Here is a 22894-nt window from a genome sequence, read left to right as displayed (position 1 = left end):
AGGATTTAATGACATGGCATATGCAAGTTTATTGATACATGTACGAAATTGTGTTATCCGTGTTTACAGATACACTGACTGACAGAGCAAATGCAACACCAAGAAGGAGTGGTTCGAAAGGGATGAAAGTTGGGGAAAAAACAGAGACGGCACGGACGAATAATTGATGTTTATTTCAAACCGATATGCAGGTTACACAATGCGCACGGCATCGACTCAGTAGGATGTAGGGCCACCGCGAGCGGCGATGCACGCAGAAACACGTCGAGGTACAGATGGTGTCCTGAGGGATGGTTCTCCATTCTCTGTCAACCATTTGCCACAGTTGGTCGTCCGTACGAGGCTGGGGTAGAGTTTACAAACGGCGTCCAATGAGATCCCACACGTGTTCGATTGGTGAGAGATCCGGAGAGTACGCTGGCCACGGAAGCATCTGTACACCTCGTAGAGCCTGTTGGGAGATGCGAGCAGTGTGTGGGCGGGCATTATCCTGCTGAAACAGAGCATTGGGCAGCCCCTGAAGGTACGGGAGTGCCATCGGCCGCAACACATGCTGCACGTAGCGGTGGGCATTTAACGTGCCTTGAATACGCACTAGAGGTGACGTGGAATCATACGCAATAGCGCCCCAAACCATGATGCCGCGTTGTCTAGCGGTAGGGCGCTCCACAGTTACTGCCGGATTTGACCTTTCTCCACGCCGACGCCACACTCGTCTGCGGTGACTATCACTGACAGAACAGAAGCGTGACTCATCGGAGAACACGACGTTCCGCCATTCCCTCATCCAAGTCGCTCTAGCCCGGCACCATGCCAGGCGTGCACGTCTATGCTGTGGAGTCAATGGTAGTCTTCTGAGCGGACGCCGGGAGTGCAGGCCTCCTTCAACCAATCGACGGGAAATTGTTCTGGTCGATATTGGAACAGCCAGGGTGTCTTGCACATGCTGAAGAATGGCGGTTGACGTGGCGTGCGGGGCTGCCACCGCTTGGCGGCGGATGCGCCGATCCTCGCGTGCTGACGTCACTCGGGCTGCGCCTGGACCCCTCGCACGTGCCACATGTCCCTGCGCCAACCATCTTCGGCACAGGCGCTGCACCGTGGACACATCCCTATGGGTATCGGCTGCGATTTGACGAAGCGACCAACCTGCCCTTCTCAGCCCGATCACCATACCCCTCGTAAAGTCGTCTGTCTGCTGGAAATGCCTCCGTTGACGGCGGCCTGGCATTCTTAGCTATACACGTGTCCTGTGGCACACGACAACACGTTCTACAATGACTGTCGGCTGAGAAATCGCGGTACGAAGTGGGCCATTCGCTTTTTTTTTTTTTTTTTTTTTTTTTTTTTTTTTTTTTTTTTTTTTTTTTTTTTTTTTTTTTCCTTCGGGGGGGCCCCCGAAGCCCGCTCCCCCCGCGTGACCAACGACTCAATCTACATGGCCTCCGACATGCTATTATTTCTAAGAAGAAGAAAGAGATAGCAGGGAAGAGTGGGAAGTGATACAAGGAGTATCTGCCTGTTTCCATGTCAAACACGCTACCAGGCGATATTGTATTAGGTATATGGTATTGAAGTTTGGTATTGAAGGGTCAGGGAAAAACCACATAGGCAGAAAGAAGAAAGAGCCTACATGTAAAACCTGACATCTTTTGATAGCACATGCAAGGATGTGGGCTGGAAAAAGACCAGAGGTTGTGTTAGTTAGGAACAGGTAACATGCACAAAACATAAACCAATTCCTCGCCATTCCATCGCCTGGGGATCAGTCCGTCTGGGCACTGCTGGGACTAGCGCGGTCCTTGCCGGCTGCGGAGCCATGCGTCAAGTACCACTAGGGCCTGTCGCACGACTCCACCTCCTTGGGGTACCTCGTACCCAGTCTCCGATCCCGGAGAATGAGGCCAAGCCCGCCGAGGCGGGGGCCTCCTGGAATGGGGTGGGTCATGGCGCCGGGCCTCCCTCCTCTCTGCCCGCGCCATGGCCCTGTAGACTGGGCAACTGCGGTGGGAGGCCGGGTGGCCCCCCGCGCAATTGGCGCACACCGGCGCCTCCTTAAGTGTTGCGCAGGCCGTGTAGTGGTGATCACCACCACAGCGGTTGCACTTCACTTGGAGTCCACAGCTAACTTGACGGTGGCCCCACCTCAGACAGCGGAAACACTGCAAGAGCTGCTGAGGGGGACGTTTTACTCTCACCTGACTGCCGCTACCCGCTGAGGTCCTCTCCTGATTGGCTCCTCGGTTGACTGCTGTCCTGGGAGCAGTCCTGGGTTGCGGCTTGGCGGTCCTCTCCTGGTGAGCCAGCGACGCCTTCTGCTTCCTGGTGCGGCGTCGTCTTCTTCTTCTTCTTCCCGGGGGTTGCTTCTCGGCGGGGGAAGAGACCTCGTCCTGGTGGCCCTCCTCCCGGCCTGGTGACCCCAGGGTAGTTGGTGGCTTCGCTGCGTCGCCATCTTCTTCTTTCCCCTGGCTGGCGGTGGCGTCGATCGGTCCCAAGGGTTGTTTCTCGGCGGGGGAAGAGGCCTCGCCCTGGTGGCCCTCCTCCCGGCCTGGTGACCCCGGGGTAGCTGCCGGCTCCTCTGCGTCGCCATCTTCTTCTTTCTCCTGGCTGGCGGCGGCGGTGGCGTCGGTCGGTGCTAACACTCGACTGCATTCCCTGTCCTGGGGGGCGCACATCGAGGTCTGCAACTCGACAGACGTGCAGGCAGGCTGGACCTGGGCAGCAGTCTCAGTACGCCAGGGGGCGTCCTTCTCCACCGCTGTGCTGCTCTCCACCATCACGGGCGCGTTCCTGGTTTGCGCCCGGGTAACAGGCCCTTCCTGGTAGGCCTGCGTCTGCGACCACTTCGCCCTGGTTGTCGCCTTGTTGGTCTGCGTGTACTTAGTGGAGTACAGCTTTCCAACTGGAGTCGCGCCGTCGCGGCGCTCGGGAGCGTCGCCGTCGTCCTCGGTCGTTGGCTCCGTCTGCGAGGCTGCCTCCTGGTAGCCCGAGACGTCCAGGTGCTCCCTGAGTCCTGGTAGCCGGGCAACCTGGAACTGCTGGGACGCGCGCTCCTCGTAGACCCTGAAGCTGGCTGCGTCGTTAGGGCGAATGATAATCGCCCAGGTAGCAACCATAATGCCGATGATCGGCAGGAGTGGCTCTCCGATGTACTCCGCAGTCGCATTCAGGTTGTCGAATACGTGGAGCGTCCCATGGTGGTCGTCTTCCCCCAGCCGGTTGAACACCACCAGCCCCGGGCGTTCATAGCTGGGGGGATCCATCGTGTCGATCGCGTCTAGTAGCTTCTCGACGGCTCCTTCGTAGTCGTAGTCGACCAGTCTCACTGGTAGGGTCGGCTTCTCCATCCTGGTCCTCCTGAAAATAAAACGGGCCATTCGCCAACGCCGTGTCCCATTTATCGTTCGCTGCGTGCGCAGCACAGCGGCGCATTTCACATCATGAGCATACCTCAGTGACGTCAGTCTACCCTGCAATTGGCATAAAGTTCTGACCACTCCTTCTTGGTGTTGCATTTGCTCTGTCAGTCAGTGTATAATAAGTATTATTTCAGTTCTACATTTCGTAAACAATTAATGCCATTGGATTTAATACTAAATGTATACAAATTAGTTTTATAATTTATTTTCTTATTTCTTTCCTTATTTATTGCTTATAAAACACGAATGAAAAGGCACGCCTTTTCTGTTTAATTTATTTGAATAACTACTTAATGTATAATTATACAGAATTGCATAAATGCCAGAATATGAATAAATATTAAAATTTTCGTAAAATATGAAGATTTTATCAACATATTATGAAATATGAAATTTTTTATTGGTGGATTTTTATTGCTGGCTGCATAAAACGTAAAGATATCTAGTTCGTATTTGAGTATTCTTTATAGTTTAGAATATGCAATTTCATATATTTACTCGCTCTACTTATCACTGTTTTCGGGAAAGTACGTTTCAAAATAAACACTGAATTGAGATAAGTGTGCTTTGGTTACGGAACCAATGTTTGCAGTAAAGAATATCTATTTGAAATGCTGCAAATATGGAAAGTATTCCATTTCTTCCGTTCATTGGTTTTCATCTTTCAAACAAGCTTCCGTTTCAAGACCGAAACTTCGTAAGAAATTCAATCAAGTGGGTTGCATGCACTACCTTGCAGAGACTTGTTCGAGTTCAACGTTGCAAAAATAAGCAATTTTCAACAGGAAGGCGGTGTCCAGAAAGTACTTGGCACTGACTTGGTTTTCTTTTTCTAAATAAGAATAGCTTTCCCGCCGAAGTTCGAAAATGCACGATAATACATTTCCTCTGGAAAGCCATCGAGGACTGCTAGAAATAAGGGACGTATGCTCAGCCCCTATACCTTGCCACATTTTACTGAAAAATCTAGCTATAAGAAGTCGAGTTACAATGAAGTTCACGACATTTATGACAATTTGCAGGACTTCATTCAAATTAACACTCCGCGCAGGTTTTCAAGGCAGGCTCACGCGCAATCCAATTGAGAGGAGGCGACGAAAGAAATTAAAATTGAGGGGGGCGGGGAATACAAATGTGACGATTTCACAAGGACGAAAAGAAAAACATCTTTTGTACATTGAAACAGCTGGTTTCTTCATCCCTAATACCGAAAATTCCACGGCGCACTTCGAGGTCGTTCCAGTGTGCCATTGGGCGCACCGGTATAAAACATAAGAATTCGTGGTATTAAAGTGAGAAGTGAAATCCCAGAATTGGAGCAGAAAGGATATATTACACATAACTCACGAGAAGTTAAACAGTTGTATTTTTCCATTTTATATTTTGGGAGTTAGGCTAAATCAATGTGTATTGGCTGGATTGATAAGGAAGGAGTATTACTTATTTCCGTCCTCTTTTATCAGCTCGCAGGTATGTCAGGTGCGTCAGTAGGTTGTCGATATTGTGATAAGCAAGATGAGTGGAGAAGAGTCGGGTCTTCGAAGGGGGCCCACTTTTAAAGATACTGGGCCCCTACAGCGTCGTGACTCAACATATCGCCGAGCCGTCCGCCGATTTACGAAGGTAATGAATGGCATTTTTTGGTTTGAATAGAAAACTGGAGTTAAAAATTATTTTCTTTTACTCCACTTGTATATTCCGTCCCACGAAACAACTAGACGTTGACAAAATATTTCAACATTTTAACTTGATAATGACAAAGCATCCCTTTACATCCCTATTTTGTTGGAATGCGTGTAATAATGAGAGTACTTTCATAATAGTTTGCAGTTCTTGTAAACCACATGTTCGTAATAATTGCGTAATCGTCAAATTCTAGTACTTCTTTCACGTTCCGATACAAGTATTTCAGATGTTTTACTATTACTTGGATGCTACAATTAATTAAATGCGCTCGTGGCCTATTCCTTCACGAATAGTTGCCTCTCTCATCTTCTCTCTTATCAGTACAATTTTATCTCCGTTAACTCTCCAGAAGATCGTTTTTATCGCCCATTCTATACCAGAACCTGACGGGAAGAGGTTCTCAATGTTACATTTTTCATCAAGTGAACACATTTGAAGAAAAATGTAAGTTTGATCTCAACACCAAACCTCAGAATGAGACAACCGATTGACACAACAGAAGGAAAACTGAATTACTATACTGTATATTATGCCTACCCCAGACGGAATTGGAGCTATGTAGGTGAATAACGAGGACTTGCTGCTGGTGACGAAAGTTTATTGTCTTGAATTTACGATTGCTAACGATGAAGTAGGGAACGATGACAGACGTTGCAGAGACAAGAGTGCTCAGATGTTCAGCCGATGTCATTAGTTAAGGGTCATGTTTCCAACGTTCGAATTTGACGTTGCACCGACCCGAAAGAAAATGCACGAAAGTGCACAATTGGTGGTAAATGTGATGCGAGCAGAAACCGATAAGGTTCCGAAGATGAGTAGCGCACTGGAAGTGATGAGGCTCATGGAATGACGAAGGTAATGTTGGATCGATGAGCTACACAACAGCATGTGGAGCGTTTAACTGCTTTCCGGCATGATCTATGAATGAATCAAATTAAGATAAGAGTCATATAGCGGACTCTGCCACTACGTGGTGCTTGTCATGAAGGTAAATGCTTGGCATTTAATATCAGCCTCTTTTAACTGAACTGGTGGGGTGAGGAAGTACGGTTTTTGGACTAGAAAATATGCTAAAAAGTCATCAGAGTAAGAAGAGGGTGAGAGTTGATTGAGTGAGGTCAGGAGAGATGGAAAAGGGGTGTCTAGTACGAGGAGATTTGGTGGAGGTCTTGTGACCTAGGTCGCAGCGCATGTCTCACAAGACGTGAGCCGCTGGAGGATTTCACTTTTTGCAGCAACAACAAATCTTGTAATCCATTTATTCATTTTTATAATAATAATAATAATAATAATAATAATAATAATGTTATTGACTTTATGTCCGACTAAATACTTTTTTTACGGTTTTCGGAGACGCCGAGGTGCCGGAATTTAGTCTCGTAGGAGTTCTTTTACGTGCCAGTAAATCTACCAACACGAGGCTGACGAATTTGAGCACCTTCATATACCACCGGACTAAGCCAGGATCGAACCTGCCAAGTTGAGGTCAGAAGGCCAGCGCCTCAACCTTAGAGCCTCTCAGCCCGGCATTCATTTTTTCAAACCAGCACTAAAAATGAATTACACACACACACACACACACACACACACACACACACACACACACACACGTGAATACCCTATAACAGTAAATTTCAGTGTAGATCTGAAGAATAAAATATTTCAAGAATAGTTTTCCGTGATTTTTCAATTTTCACACCGTGCGTATGCTACGGCTGTACCTTAATACACGCGACGGCCGCTTCCTTCCCAATCCTAGTCTTTTCCTATCCCATCGTCGCCATAAGACCTATCTGCGATGGTGCGACTTAAAGCCAATTGTAAATAAATATTTGAAAACATCATGTTATCAGATGCTTCTGTAAGAATCCTCCTGGCCGGGTAGATTAATGGCCATTTAGTGAAGTATTTCAGATATTTTGATCTGGCTGGTTGTCAATTATTTGTATTCGTTTATTTCATTCTAATTTAATCTTTATGGAGCCATGTTGAAATAAGTTTTAATTCCGATCACATTTGAAGTAGGCCTAATCTTGGTTCGTCTTGATAATGCAGGATGATTTCTTGAACCTCAGCGTGTTAATGAAATAAACACATTTTCAAAATAACGTCTCGTCTTTGTAAATTGAAGCACCTCGTCTAAGAGATATCCTTGGATGTTGTAACAGTTTTCGCCTGTGCTCTTTTTTTTCTTTTTCTTTTCAGAAGTAGTGTTTGACACATGATAGGAAGGTCTTAAACGTAGGACTATTAGGCAGTACCACATGGCTGATAAAGCAGGCATGAGGCAGTTTTTAAAAAGTAACTATGATCGGTGGAAAACGGTAAATAAAAATGTAAACAGACTCTGGGATGAGTTTAAAGCAATTGTGGAAGAATGTGAAAACAGGTTTGTACCTTTAAGGGTGGTAAGGAATGGTGAAGACCCACCTTATTATAATAGAGAAATAAAGAGACTAAGAAGGAGGTGCAGACTGGAAAGAAATAGATTTAGAAATGGCTGTGGAAGTAAGGAGAAATTGAAGGAACTTACTAGGAAATTGAATCTATCAAAAAAGGCAGATAAGGATAACATGATGGCAAGCATAATTGGCAGTCATACAAATGTTATTGAAAAATGGAAGGGTATGTATAGGTATTTTACGGCAGAAACAGGTACAAAGAAGGACATTCCAGGAATAATTAATGAACAAGGGGAGTGTGTATGCCAGGATCTTCAAAACTCAGAAGTATTCAGTCAGCAGTATGTAAAGATTGTTAGTTACAAGGATGATGTCCAGATAGAGGAGGAGACTAATGCTAAAGGAGTACTGTATTACAGTTTACATATGACAACAATGACATTTACAATAAGATTCAAAAGTGGAAAACTAGAAAAGCGGCTGCAATTGATAAGATTTCTGGGGATATCTAAAGACAATGGGTTGGGATATAGTACCATTTCTGAAGTACTTCTGTGATTATTGTTTGGTTGAAGGAGCTATACCAGATGAATGGAGAGTTGCTATAGTAGCCCCTGTGTATAAAGGAAAGGGTGATGGACATACAGCTGAAAATTAAAGGCCAGTAAGTTTGACATGCGTTGCGTGTAAGCCTTGGGAAGGCATTCTTTCTGATTATATGAGACATGTTTGCGAAATTAATAACTGGTTCGATAGAAGGCAGTTCGGATTTAGGAAAGGTTATTCCACTGAAGCTCAACTTGTAAGATTCCAGCAAGATATAGCAGATATCTTGAATTCAGGTCAAATGGACTGCATCGCAATTGACCTGTCTAAAGCACTTGATAGGGTGGATCATGAGAGACTACTGGCAAAAACGAGTGCAATTGGGACTAGACAAAAGAGTGACTGAATGGGTGGCTATATTTCTAGAAAATAGATCTCAGAGAATTAGAGTAGGCGAAGCTTTATCTGACCCTGCAATAATTAAGAGGGGAATTCCCCAAGGCAGTATTATCGGACCTTTATGTTTTCTTATGTGTATACATGATATGAGTAAAGAAGTGGAATCAGAGGTAAGGCTTTTTGCGGATGAAGTTATTCTTTACAGAGTAATAAATAAGTTACAAGATTGTGAGCAACTGCAAAATGACCTCGATAATGTTACGAGATGGACAGTAGGCAATGGTATGATGATAAACGGGGTTAAAAGTCAGGTTGTGAGATTCACAAATAGGAAAAGTCCTCTCAGTTTTAATTACTGCATTGATGGGGTGAAAGTTCCTTTTGGGGATCTTTGTAAGTACCTAGGTGTTAATATAAGGAAAGATCTTCATTGGGGTAATCACATAAATATGATTGTAATAAAGGGTACAGATCTCTCTGCATATGGTTATGCGGGTATTTAGGGGTTGTAGTAAGGATGTAAAGGAGAGAGCATATAAGTCTCTGGTAAGGCCCTAACTAGAGCATGGTTCCAATGTATGGGACTCTCACCAGGATTACTTGATTCAAGAACTAGAAAAATCCAAAGAAAAGCAGCTCAATTTGTTCTGGGTGATTTCCGACAAAAGAGCAAACGAGTAGCGTTACAAAAATGTTGCAAAGTTTCTGCTGGGAAAACTTGGAAAAAAGGAGACAGAGTTGCTCGACTAAGTGGTATGTTCCGAGCTTTCATTGGAGAGATGACTTCGAATGACATTAGTAGACGAATAAGTTTGAGCGGTGTCTTTAAAAGTAGGAAACATCACAATATGAAGATAAAGCTGGAATTCAAGAGGACAAGTTGGGGAAAATATTCGTTTATAGGAAGGGGAGATAGGGATTGGAACAACTTACCAAGGAGATGTTAAATAAATTTCCAATTTATTTGCAGTCATTTAAGAAAAGGCTGGGAAAACAACAGATAGGGAATCTGCCACCTGGGCGGCTGCCCTAAATGCCAATCAGTAGTGATTGATTGATCTGGAATATAATTCTACATAAAATAAGTGCCTGCATGGGCGCATATGACAACTCCACCCGCAGTCACGGATAACCATCAACCAGGGAGCAAGCGTCCTATCTCTCCCCGCCACGGATTTCCAGCAGCTGAGGAGAACACTCTACCTGTCACCTCATGCCCATTATCTCAGCAGGTTTCCCAACTCATTTCACTGCCATATGAGCTAAGAGCGCCCATTCACACACCGTAGCCTACTCCTCCAGCTACGGATTACCGCCAGCTGTGGGTTACACTCTGTCTCTCTCAGTGCCTGAGTAATTGTGCATCTAGCTTTTACGGGTTTCCACTACAATCTCCCTCCTCCCATTACTATAACTACTACCCAAGATTAATCTTCACTCCTCCAGTCACCGACAGTACCGTGATAATTTTCGCTAACACCTCGTTTCAAGATAATTAATGCCATTTTTCATTCCACATACATGGTCTTCTAAACAGTTGCGAAGCTAGGTATGATGGTAGTTTACTCTATTTCAGTAGCCGGGCTGAGTGGCTCAAACGGTTGCGGCGCTGGCCTTCTGACCCCAACTTGGCAGGTTCGATCCTGGCTCAGTCCGGTGGTATTTGAAGGTGCTCAAATACGTCAGCCTCGCGCTGGTAAATTTACTGGCACGTAAAAGAACTCCTGCGGGACAAAATTTCGGCACCTCAGCGTCTCCGAAGACCGTAAAAGAGAGTGGGACGTAAAGCAAATAACATTATTATTATTATCTATTTCAATAAGGCAGACACTGGCCATGCTCACTAGAATTTGGCACACGGATACGAGCGAAGTTTCTTTGTGTTTGATGCTTCCTATTCTGTGCTATGGGGTAGTAGCCGCGACTTCGAAGGCGACTCGTCATTTAGTTCGATAGTGTAATACTTGATGCTGTTTTGTCACATTTTATCATATCTATTTGGTAGCCTCCCCTTCTGAGTGATTAGTTTTTACTAGCAAACGACGAATATGTTTGATTCTTTATTCCTCAGTCGACGAAATATAAATATTTCAGGGGTAAGTGAAGGAAGAAAGGAACTACATTTTTCATGTACGGTATAGCATCGAATTCCCCGCCCCTTTAAATACGTCTGCTATTTGCTAATGGATTGATATTTACTTTGTCATTGTTCCGAAGTGGTTTATTTTCGACCGATTTACCGAAAAAGAAATATCCTTGCGAATCTCGTGAATGTTATTGTAGCCTACGTATCATACACCCTCCCTTCGAAAATGTTTTCTAGAATACGGTACTTTGTCCTGGAATAGAAAGGAAGAAGTGTACTACTCAGCGGATGCACCCATGATGCAACTGATGAATGCAGTCTTGAATGTACCTTTGTCTATAACCCGATACGCGCAGTTTTGTTTTCAGTGTTTTCAGAGAACTGAAACCGTGGGCAGAAATATTTACCATATTTTGAAACTTATTGTACTGTTAAGTTTTCTTCACCGATGGGTAGTTAAACGATTAATCTAAAATTGTTCCTTTAATGCCGTAAGAGAATACACTAGCAGTTAAAATGAATTTGTTGCCGAGCTGAGTGGCTCAGACGGTTGAGGCGCTGGCCTCCTGAACCCAACTTGGCAGGTTCGATCCTGGCTCAGTCCGGTGGTATTTGAAGGTGCTCAAATACGTCAGCCTCGTGTCGGTAGATTTACAGGCACGTAAAAGAACTCCTGCGGGACTAAATTCCGGCACCTCGGCGTCTCCGAAAACCGTAAAAGAGTAGTTAGTGGGACGTAAAACAAATAACATTATTAAAATGAATATGTTAACGAAATTACCGCCAGGATTACAGATATGAATCACGAAGGCCGTTATGCGAAGTATTTACCCGTGTTTCATCTGGCAACCACTGTCTGAAGGTATGAAAAGAAAGCTGCTATAATTTTCATAATTGACAATGAAAATCTGTGGAAGTATTCAAATGAGAGGAACGTATTGGACAGTAAGATTGCTCGCAAATAATTATAATATTCATAACTTTCTTCAGCTTATTCGCCTACCTGTTATTTCTGGGATCATTGGAGCCACCAAGGCACTTTTTTGTTTTGGCCGGGGCTTTAAGACCGGATGCCCTTCCTGACGCACCGTGATTCTTGAGATTAAAATTTCGACCCAGGCTTGACCGAGATTCGAGCCTCAGCCTTCCGAGTGGGAAGCCAGCAACTAAACCACTGAGCTAATCACGCCCCCACAAATAATTATAATATTCATATTTGTGTATATTATATTGTATACGGGAACGAGTTCTAAAAGTGGACAATGATTCCTTTAGTGAGGACGGCAACCTTACTGCCCAACTGTCAGTGTGCAGAGTCCATTTAGTAATGCATGTTAGGTCATCAGCCCAGAGGCTGGTTGGATTCTCAAATAGCACCACCAAAGGCTGTGCAGTTATAGGAAAACCACAAAACCAATGGCAGCAGCAAAATTATCCGTACTAGGCAAGATGAGGAGTGGTAGTTTTCCATTGCAACACCTTTCTTAACACTCAGATGCATTGGCTGTGCTCTGAATGTCATTACTCAGCACCACCCACACCCCAGCAGCTTCCATATTGTCACAGCCATGGATGTGACTGGGACTTCGGTGGAAGTTACACTTTGCTCTGGCCTGTGCCGAAAGATGGGAGCAAAAGTACTGTATCCATCAAGAAATGCCAGCAGGCACTCCATTTACATTATTATGTATGTGTGGGTTCATTCCTTAGCCCGAAGGCTGGTTGGATCCTCAACAGCTCCACCATTAGTTGTCTTATCAGTCTGCCAAGTCCACTGAAATGCATGCACCAACCGACCATACGAGCGACATTTTCATACCATTCATAGCAGGAACTGGCTACATGAAGAATAGCATTACTATCAACACTCATACCTCAGTCGCTTTCATATTGTCAAAGCCAAGGATAAGACTGAGATAAATCAAATTAATACAATCTCTCTAGCCCATACCAAAAGACACTAAGTCTCGCCAGCAGGTACATAATACATAATTATAGGCTTATGGGTGTGAAATCTGCTAATATTGCAAAACTATTTCTACAAACCACACGACGGATAGAATTAATTGTTTCTGCTCTTCTATACTAATATTATAAAGAGAAAATATTTGTATATTAGTACATTTGTTTGTTATGGATAAACTCAAAAACAACTGAAACGATTTTAAAAATTCTTTCACGTATAGAAAGCTATATTACCAGTGAGAAACATGGGCTGAATTTAATTTTCAAAACAATTAGAGATCCCTACGAAAATTGAAATAATATAACCCAAGGTATCAAAAATTTGCCAGTAAATAAGATAATATAGGCGAAATATCGAATTTATCCTTCAAGGACAAGACAAAGCTCATTTTAAGCCTTACGACGCGAAGAACAAAACTAGGTAAGACCTTACGGGCCCGAAAAACCGTGTTTTAAGGGCCTAAAATCAACCGTTATGGAGATATTGGCGTCACTCTACCCCGCTATAGGAATCGGATGAAGAAATGATCAGCCGTAACCATGGCAACGTCATCTCAAGGATTCTACAGTAGAATACAGACATGGTGTTCGAAATAGGCACGCGCGTAAATGTAGGCTAGGCTGAGGAGAGATTCTGCTAAACATATGACTGTCCGGAAAAAAAGCTCTGTGGGGGAGGGGTTGGCATATGAAAATAACCGAAAACAATATCGAATCCGTAAGTTTCGGAGTCGCTGAAATGAACAATGACACTTCGCATGTCAATTTAAGTCCAAGTTCAGCCCCTATCGGAAGGGGGGGGGGGTGAGAAGCGGTGAAAATATCCAAAATGACCGAGATTATGGATAGATGTGTGTGCATCCCTCTGGGCGGGGCTGGAAAGGGGGTGAAGTATAAAAGTAATAGAAAACGACCAATATTAAAGTAGAATCCATAGTTTTCGTGGTTGCTGAGATTAATACTGACACTCCAGATGTCGTTTAAGTCCAAGTTCAGTCGCACCGGCACGGGGGGTGAGAAGGGGTGAAAAAGAAAATATTCAAAATAACCGAGATTGAAATATGACTGTGGAGGCAGGACTCCCCTAACACCGTGACCGTCTGGATGCCGTTTGAGTCATAGTTGAGGCCCAGTCAGAATGGAGGTTGAAAATGAATGTCCAAAATGGCTGAAATTATGGATGTATGTGTTATATTCCAGCATAGCTGTCAACTAAAGTTGGTGAACACGACTTAGTATACTATCATGGAAAAGAATATGTGGGGTAAGACACCCCTAGCACCTCTAGCGGAGGGGTGACATGAAAAATAATCGGAAACGGCCGACATTAGTATGGAATTCATAGTTTTCGGGGTAACGGAGATGAATAATGGAACTCCGGATGTCCTTTAAGTCCAAGTTCAACACCCATCGACGGGTGATTCAGAAGCGATGAAAAAGAAAATGTACAAATTGACTGAGATCAGTTTTGATTACAAAGTTTTCGGGGTCCCTCGGCTGATGAGTGACAGTTTCACTGACAGTTGGAATCGTGTATATCATAGGCTACCTATAATGCGACACGTAAGTACATCACCTTATAACTTATTTTTATTATTTGTTTGGAATGATCAACTACTTCCCAGACAATCTGGGTTGCCGCAAGGAAATACCTTAAAGTGATACTAAATAATCTCAAACCAAAACGTTAAATTATACACATAACAGTATTTCTAAATCTACAAAACAGTTCATAAATTATCTACGTCACAATTAAGAAAACTTAAAAAAAAATAATTTCAGGCAGTTAATACAAATCCTAAAAGTAAAAGGTGTGAAAGAGAATGTCCAAAATTACCGAGATTGTAGGTGTAAGTGTGTACAGTATTTTCCAGAATAGCTCTCAACCAAATTGCGTACAAATACGAATTACTATCTCGAAAATATATTAGCGTCGAATTCGTTCAGATGTATTGTGGCACTCTGGACTTTGTTTGCAATAAGTATCAGTCCGGCTGCATAGGCATGATGATAAGTGGTGATGAAGAAACTGTCCAAACTGACCTAGATTAGTTGAATTAGTGAGAAAAAAATCTAAATTTAGAACTTGAAATTAAACACACAACGATACCACTTAAACTACAAAATCGTTCTTAAAATATCAGCCAGCGTCACAAAAATTCGCTTCACACATAATTAACAGGTAATAAAATACCTAAAAGTAAACAATCATTAAAGTGCCCGGGCAGCGGGTAATATAGCTAGTCAGTGATAAAGAGCTAATGATAATATAGTTAACACCACGTTCAGTTATTATTAAATAATAATAATAATAATAATAATAATAATATTTTCTTCCCTTTAGAAAGCCATTTTCTTTTACGTGCTCATGTTCGTGAACTGTATAGACTTGAACAGTGTGCTCATAGAGTGCACAAGGTAAGATAATGTAATCTTGGACTAGTGAAACTGATAACAGTGGGTGCCATTTGTGCTTCGCGACGAAGTGTGCGTTTTCGTTGACCTTATTCCATATTTAAATATCTAGTTCTGTAGAGAAAGAATCCCCTCAGTTCCATGCATTGTTAATTATTTTCTAGTAGAACTTCCACTTAATCTTTCATTAACTGTTAAATCATGCAGTTAACGGGGATATTTTTGTCACTGAAGTTGTACGTGGCACTGCAGCTAATATTTCTTATTAGGCCTACAAGCCTGAATGTTATCGACACGGGTAGCGTCGGAACCATCCACAACGTCATCCAGCATCTATTATGTATTGAACATATTTTTACTTCATAACTCCCTTATTCACAATATTTGTAATCATATTTATGGAACGCACTCAGATGCATTGTTCTCAGACAGTTAATAATCCTCACATGGGGTCATCTTGATGATAATGATTATAGTTGAACCAGGAACGAAGAGCAAACTAATTTTCACTCATCACCTGAAAATCATACAAAGGGAAATCCCAACCCTAGATCTTGTGTTTGGGCTGCAAATTGGTGCTATAATATTTTTCAGTTTATTTTTCTTTCACATTTTTTAACATCATTGCGGTACATTTTCACTTCTTTGTAAAAATCTGGCTGAAGATCGAAGCCTTGTCTGTTAAGAGTATTTTCTTATTCCTGTAAAACCATCTCATATCGGAGGTTTTCAGTGCTATGGTGATGAATTCTCAGCGTATTGTTATTGACAAGCATATTAGTGACTGAACAATCACCTTTTTCTAATCCAGCACTCGGTTCTCTTGTTGTTCCGCGTGAAGTTTCTCGTGAAAACGCATTCATTACACGGTACAAGTACTCATTTTGTGTCCTTTTATTATATTTCCAGTATTAGAGTTTCTTCCTCCTGGTTTCTTTACCCAGTTTTTAATATCCAATTTTAAAACCCTTCATGTATTAGCAAGTGCATACAGCTGATTGCAGAAGGTGGTTCGGTTTATATCCGACCGATTGCGTAACGCGTCTGCCACCTGGTAAGTGATTGTTGAAACTACGGGTCTGCTGTCGTGAGCAGTGTTGTGTCTGACCTTGTGGATGTTCGTGGGATGGATGGGAACGGAACGGAGCGGTTTGGTTCGGTTCGGTGCAACTAATATGACGTCAGTACTCGGTTATTCCGAGTACAGAACCGAGTACAAATTTGTAACTGTGTAGGAATTTTATATTAATTGTCGGCGCAAGAGTGGGTGTTAAAAAACAAGATTATTAGATATTACTGAATATGGAAAGTAGTATTCCATAATGGATGTGATAATTAGCCAAGTGAAACCTTATTTGAAACATATCTAACCTCGTATAAAGTCAAGTACTTCACTGATAGTTACGTGGTGAACAGTTAATAAGTTTTTTCTTGTTAGTTGCTTTACGTCGCACCGACACAGATATGTCGTATGGCGACGATGGGACAGGAAAGGCCTAGGAATGGGAAGGAAGCGGCCGTGGTCTTAATTAAAGTACAGCCCCAGCATTTTGGAAAACAACGGAAAACCATCTTCAGGGCCGCCGACAGTGGGGTTCGCATCCACTATCTCCCGGATGCGAGCTCACAGCTGCGCGCTCCTAACGGCACGGCCAACTCGCCCGGTAGTTAATCTATATATATATATAAGAGTTTTGTCTGTACATTGCTCAGAATTTGAAAATAATGATATTTTTGTATCCGATATGTCCACAGTAACAAGGAAATGCCCTTTTTTTTATTTTTCCGTAATTTCTGTCTGCCTGTCTGTCTATCTGTCTGTCTGCACACATCACGAGAAAACGGCTAAAGAGAACTTCATGAAAATCGGTCTGTAAAGTCGGGGGGTGAGCCACTACAATCTAGGCTATAAATCATTTTATTCACGCTGACTAAAGTGGTAGTTTAGGGCAAGGCCTAAAATATAGTTCTCAAATATTTATATTATTAGTGGTCCTATCGATACATACTACATAATTAAAGTTACAAAGAATTAAATTTCCGATCATTTATGTCTTATATATTTTTACCGTACCGGCTATGATAACACAGATATTCATGAATTTCGATTTTTGTTGCTAAGGCCATATCAACGCCGAGCCACAAGAAAATGGGTGAACAGAATTTAATGAAAATCGGTATATAGAGTCGGGGAAGAAGAAACTAAGCTATAAGCTATAAACAATTTTACTGATCCTGGAAGAAATGTTAGTTTAGGGGTCATCACACGTCATCACACGCTCCCGCGGCAGTTTGCCGCGTTTGAACAATAATCCTAATATCTTCCTTTGTTGTCTCCAAAAATGTGCGGTCAGTCAGGTATTCCTCCCCCCACATCTATGTATAACGACCGTAGCCTAATCCAGTTCGTCGCTGTCTCCTCTCTACGTCAGTTCACATTTTTGTTGGTGGTGTCACGTTGTGTGAGCAGATTGCTAACGTGCGTGCTATCGCGTACAAACATTAGTTAGCATATTGCTAACGGGCGAGTTCTCGCGTATATTTAATATGATACAGTTGCAATATTTCTGTTTTATTGTTTGCGCCATTACCTCGAAATGGATCCGTACGACGTACAACAAGCTACCGTGAGAGATTTAGTGGACAGTGTTCCAGAATGTCATTCAAGTAAATTAGGTGAAGATACTTCCGGTTATAGTGACGTTGATGAAACAGATATTTTAGAGCATATAAATAGTGACTCAGAAGAGAGTGTTGCAGAAGAAATAATACAACCGTGTGAGGTTGGTAACGAACAACACACCCCACCGCCCAACGAAGAGGCACTGAACCTTTCAGTAGGCGCTCAGCAAGAACCTGAACGTCGCGAGCCTGTTCTTAAAGTGAGACAGCAACAACCACATGAGAGGCCCCTGCAACCAGGCCAATATGCTATCTGTGGTATCTGGCCTAGAAGGAAAAATAGCAGAACAATGGTTATTTGTTGCGCATGTGATATTGCCATCTGCCGAGAACATACAGTGCCAGCGTGTTCGAGATGCTCAACCCAACAGGAGGATCCAGCTGAAAATGACTAGACTGGCTGATTGTTGGACAGAAGTAATATGCTTACGATGTTTCTTAAATCAATCATATTTGTTTATATTTCATATTTTACTAATTCAACTGGACTTGTGTTAATGCAACTTGAAAATGCCTAAAATATAGTATGCGGCAATTTGCTAACGGGGCGTGCTTTGATGTCAGGTCACAGCCTTGGAATTGCGGCAGTTTGCTAACATAGCGTGTTCTCGTGTTGTAAAATATTTTAAATTACTAATAATGATTTACAATCCTAAATATGATGTTTTGGTAAGTAAATTCTCTTTCTTACAATGTTGTTAACGTTTGAGGATTGGTTTCTTCGTTTCAAAATCAGAGCAACAATATATAACATGCGTGAGCAAATTGCCGTGGGGCGTGCTGCCATGTAAAAATAAGGGGGCGTGTGATGACGTGTTAAATACCTATGTTTTAGGTCCTGTACAAAAGTACTACATAACATTTATAGAGAATGCAATTTCTGATCATTTATGTTTTATTCGGTTTTACCGTACCGACTATGATAAGAATAGTATTTCCGAGTAGGAAGAAAACTAAATGTGAAGGCCTACAATATCGAAAGCGCATAACATTGATCAACAATAACATTACATTGACCGTTGTTTGTTGTGATGTTCTTTGCCTACTGTTGCATACCGAGTAGTGTTCAAGAACCTTGATATCGAGTATAACAGCCTGACTGAATATTGGCGGGAAATAGCTGGGGAGATAGAAAACTTTTTTTATTTAGCATGCCATTCCTTTGGTTCATACATTGTCTGATACTGCTGGTACGTAACACACTGGTTCGTCATAGTATTCTAGCTATTCGATCCCTACTTTGAGGCGCTGTTTTGAATGGGCAGTGTGCACATTTGGCAGAGGCTTACTTAGTGATAGTAGTATGACCTGGTCTAGAATTACAATTTAGGCCTATTCCAAATTATAGCACCACAATTCGCTAAAAAATTCAAAATTCAAACCATGAAAAAAGCCGTTTCTTAAGAAAAGCGTCTTCCTCTTCACTTTTATTAAATTTTACATTCATTTTATTCCAAACTAGCTGATATACCCGTGCTTCGCTACGGGATTCTACATAGAATTCCGGGTTAGGTAGTATACACGTTGTGAGCAAGACTGTATTAAATTGTATAGCTCTTAACGTTACCCTAGAAATGCGATGGGGAAATCACGAAGCGTCTTTTCTCATATGAAGACTGGGTTAGGGAATTTTCATTGTAATGGTAGCCCCGCTTGCCTACCATCAGTCACAGTCAGGTTGGGGAATTGCATTATAATGGCAGACATTCACTCTCCACCTGCTTTTTTACATCCTCAAAAAGACTGTCTTAGTGGTTTTCCCAACTGAAATGAACATAGGTCATTACAATGACGTCAGTAGGAATGCCGAGAGTAAAAGCTTACAATGACGTCAGTAGGAATGCCGAGAGTAAAAGCAATGTTTTCATATGAAATACTCGATCAAGTTAAAAACGCAGACAGTCGTGATCCGTGAACACACTTCGTCTTTTTTCGGTGGGGGGAGGGTCGAATAGTGGAGAGTCCCAGGGTAACTATGCCCTTTTACTAACCTGTTCCTAGGAGTACCCGGTAAGTCGGAAAATCTCAATACACTACACTGGCGGCGAAAAACTCTGTCTGGCTTGGAGGCGAATTTTTCCTCCAAGCCAGAGAAGAAACGTCCTCTTCACTGCTAATTTGGATTAAAATGAATGTAGAATTTAATAAAAGTGAAGAGGAAGAAGCTCTTCTTAAGGAACGGCTCTTTCTGGGTTGAATTTTGGGTTATTTAGTTAATTGTAGTGCTATAATTTGGAATAGGCTTAAATTGTAATACTAGACCAGGTCATACTACTACTACTACTACTACTACTACTACTACTACTACTACTACTACTACTACTACTGGTATCTGTATGTTCCGCCCATCTCCGAGGAAATAGGTGGTTTGTGACGTGTCGATACCGGTCTCTCTTCCGAACTCCTCTGTCGGCCTGTAGTGTGTTGTGACTGTATTTGTGTTTTATACCAGTTTGAGTATTCATACGCCAGTAAGTTTTTGTAAAACAGTATGTGTTTGGGTTGGTCACCCATCCAATGGGTGACCACGCCCGATATTGCTTAACTGTGTACTTCATTATTCAGTATGGGTGCGAGTTGAGTGTATGTGTAGTGCATGTAAGTTTTCTGCGTGTGACCAGAGCGTTTGAGAGTTCGCTTCGTGATGACTGTCACAGCAATAACGTGTGTGTTGGTTGTGGTAGTCCTGACTGGTCACCCATCCAGGAACTGACCACGCCTGGTTTGCGTTTGGAAGTCTGCAAGGATTAAGCCAACTTCGTTAATGCAGTGACTAACACTTGTAACTTTAGGTAAGTTAACTTTTGTGTAAGTGTATAGGTGTCGTTTTGCATCATTAATGGGCAGACGACTACTACTACTACTACTACTACTACTACTACTACTACTACTACTACTACTACTACTACTAAGTGAGCCTCTGCGCTAAGTGTGGACACTGCTCATTCAATCAGCTTGTCAGTGTAGGGATCGAATAGCTGGAATACTATGATGAACCAGAGTGTTACGTACCAGCAGTATCAGAAAATGTATGGAGCAATGTCATGCTAAAGAAGAAAGTTTTCTAACTCCCCGGCTATTTCCCGCCAATATACAGTCAGGCTGTTATACTCGGTACGCAGCAGTAATCCCATCTATCGGAGTTGAGCGGCAGCGTAAGAGACAAAGAATATCACAACAAACAATGGTCAGTGTAATGTTATTGTTGATCAATGTTGTGCGCTTCGATATTGTAGTTTTCTTTTAGTTTTCTTCCGACTCTGAAATACCACTCTTATCATAGTCGGTACAGTACAACTGAATAGAACATGAATGATAGGAAATTGTATTCTTTATAACTTTTGTTATGCAGTACTTTTCGATGCGACAAATAAAATAGGTATTTAAAAATTAAATTTTAGGCGCCTTCCCCTAAACTACAATTTAATCCAGGGTGAATGAAATTGTTTATAACTTAGACTGTAGTTTCTTATTCCCCGACTCTATATACAGATTTTCATTAAATTCCGTTAACCCATTTTTTCGTGGCTCGGCGTTGATACGGACTTCGCAACAAAAATACAAATTTATGAATATCTGTGTTATTATGGCCAGTACGGTAACAATGTATGACAAAAATGATCGGAAATTTAATTCTATATAACTTTAGTTATGCAATATTTATCGATAGGACCACTAATAATATAAATATTTGAGAGTTAAATTTTAGACCTTCCCCTAAACTACCATTTCACTCGGGGTGAATAAAATAATTTATAGCCTAGATTGTAGCGGCTCATCCCCCGACTTCACATACCGATTTTCATTAAATTCTCTTCAGCCGTTTTCTCGTGATGCGTGTACATACGTACATACATACAGACAGACAGACAGACAGAAATTACGGAAAAGTAAAAAGTGCATTTTCTTGTTATTGTGGACAAGACCGATAAAGAAATGCCATTCTTTCCCAATTCTGAGCAATGTACAGACAAAACTCTTATTTTATATATATATATATATATATATATAGATGAGTAGTGAAGAGGGGTTTTCTTCTCTGGCTTGGAGGAAAAAATGCCTCCAAGTCAGATAGATTTTTCCGCCGCCAGTGTAGTGAAATGAGATTTTCCGACTCATCGGGTACTTCTAGGAAACATACTAGTAAAAGGGCATAGATTTGCCCTGGGAATCTCCACTGTTCCACCCACCCCCACCCCCGCCGAAAAAAGACAGTGTGTTCACGGATCACGGCTGTCTGCGGCTTGGTCATTCCAGCTCTGGAAGCGTAGTACTGTTCGTTAAAAGTAAAAAAGTGCGTGGTTTTTCATTTGATGGAGTATTTCATATTGCTTTTAATCGCGCCATTCCTACTTACGTCATTGTAATGACCTATGTTCATTTCACTTGGTAAAACCACTAAGACAGTCTTTCGGAGGACGTAAAGAAGCAGGTGGAGAGTAAGTTTCTGCCATTATTATGAAAACTCCCCAACCTGATTGTGACTGATGGTAGGCAAGTGGGCCTACCATTACAGTGAAAATTCCCTAACCCAGTCTTCATATGAGAAAAGACGTTTGGTGACTTCCCCGTCGCTTTTATAGGGTAACGTTAAGAGCTCTGCAGTATAATATATAATACAATCTTGCTCACAAAGTGTACACTACCTGACCTAGAATTCTGTATAGAATGTAGAATTCCGTAACGAAGCACGGGTACATCAGCTAGTAAGTTATAAACTCATATATAACATGAGTTGTGAAAATAAAGTACGCAAATGATATCAGTTCTCTGTCTAGGCATACATAGCATACTAAGGCACAATACGTGATGTATAGACACAGTTCGATATGGTACATGCAACGGGTCTTATGCAGGATGAACTTGTTTGCAGAAATATCAGGGTTTCAGCTTGTCTTGCAGTAGTACACCTGTTGTCATTCCGCTTGAAGTTTTCTCGTGAATACGCAATCATTACAGTCGGAAATACGTTGTCGGGCAGAAAAATCTCACCTTTGCGGATACATAGAGCAAGTAGGCTAATGTAACCGAGGGAAAGTTCATTTAAGGGATTTAAATGATTACTGGACCAATAACCGAATCCGCGCATTGGGGGGTGTTTTATTTCTAGAATGCCTCATTATGACTACAGCATCTGGTCGCACTGTCGACAATTGCTTCTTTACTGCAGCTTTTAGTGTAGTGAACCCTAGGAGGTTATCTAGTTCCACCGCCGTCTCGATCCTCCCTCGTATACTGCCTGCTCTATGCAACTAGTTTAACACAGGAAGGCGCGAATACCAATATTTCTTCAA

General features: G+C 42.3%; 1 protein-coding gene across 3 annotated transcripts in view; it reads left to right on the top strand.

The window, feature by feature from the left end:
• The window catches only part of dia (diaphanous related formin 1), a 513998-nt gene that overhangs the window by 124921 nt on the left and 366183 nt on the right, over window positions 1-22894 (top strand). For 2 of the 3 annotated variants that reach the window (XM_067134773.2, XM_067134776.2), the window contains exon 1: window positions 4926-5042. The exons of the other annotated variant lie outside the window; for it this stretch is intronic. In XM_067134773.2, coding sequence (XP_066990874.2) covers window positions 4935-5042 — 108 coding nt within the window. In that variant the 5' untranslated portion in view covers window positions 4926-4934. Of the gene's footprint in view, window positions 1-4925; window positions 5043-22894 lie in introns of those variants that run through there. 3 annotated transcript variants of the gene reach the window in all.

The sequence above is a fragment of the Anabrus simplex genome, chromosome 1 (assembly GCF_040414725.1).
Source record: "Anabrus simplex isolate iqAnaSimp1 chromosome 1, ASM4041472v1, whole genome shotgun sequence".
In the NCBI taxonomy this organism is placed as follows: domain Eukaryota; kingdom Metazoa; phylum Arthropoda; class Insecta; order Orthoptera; family Tettigoniidae; genus Anabrus; species Anabrus simplex.
The sequence above is the reverse complement of the archived record's forward strand: the minus strand, read 5'-3'. Positions and strand labels throughout refer to the sequence as shown.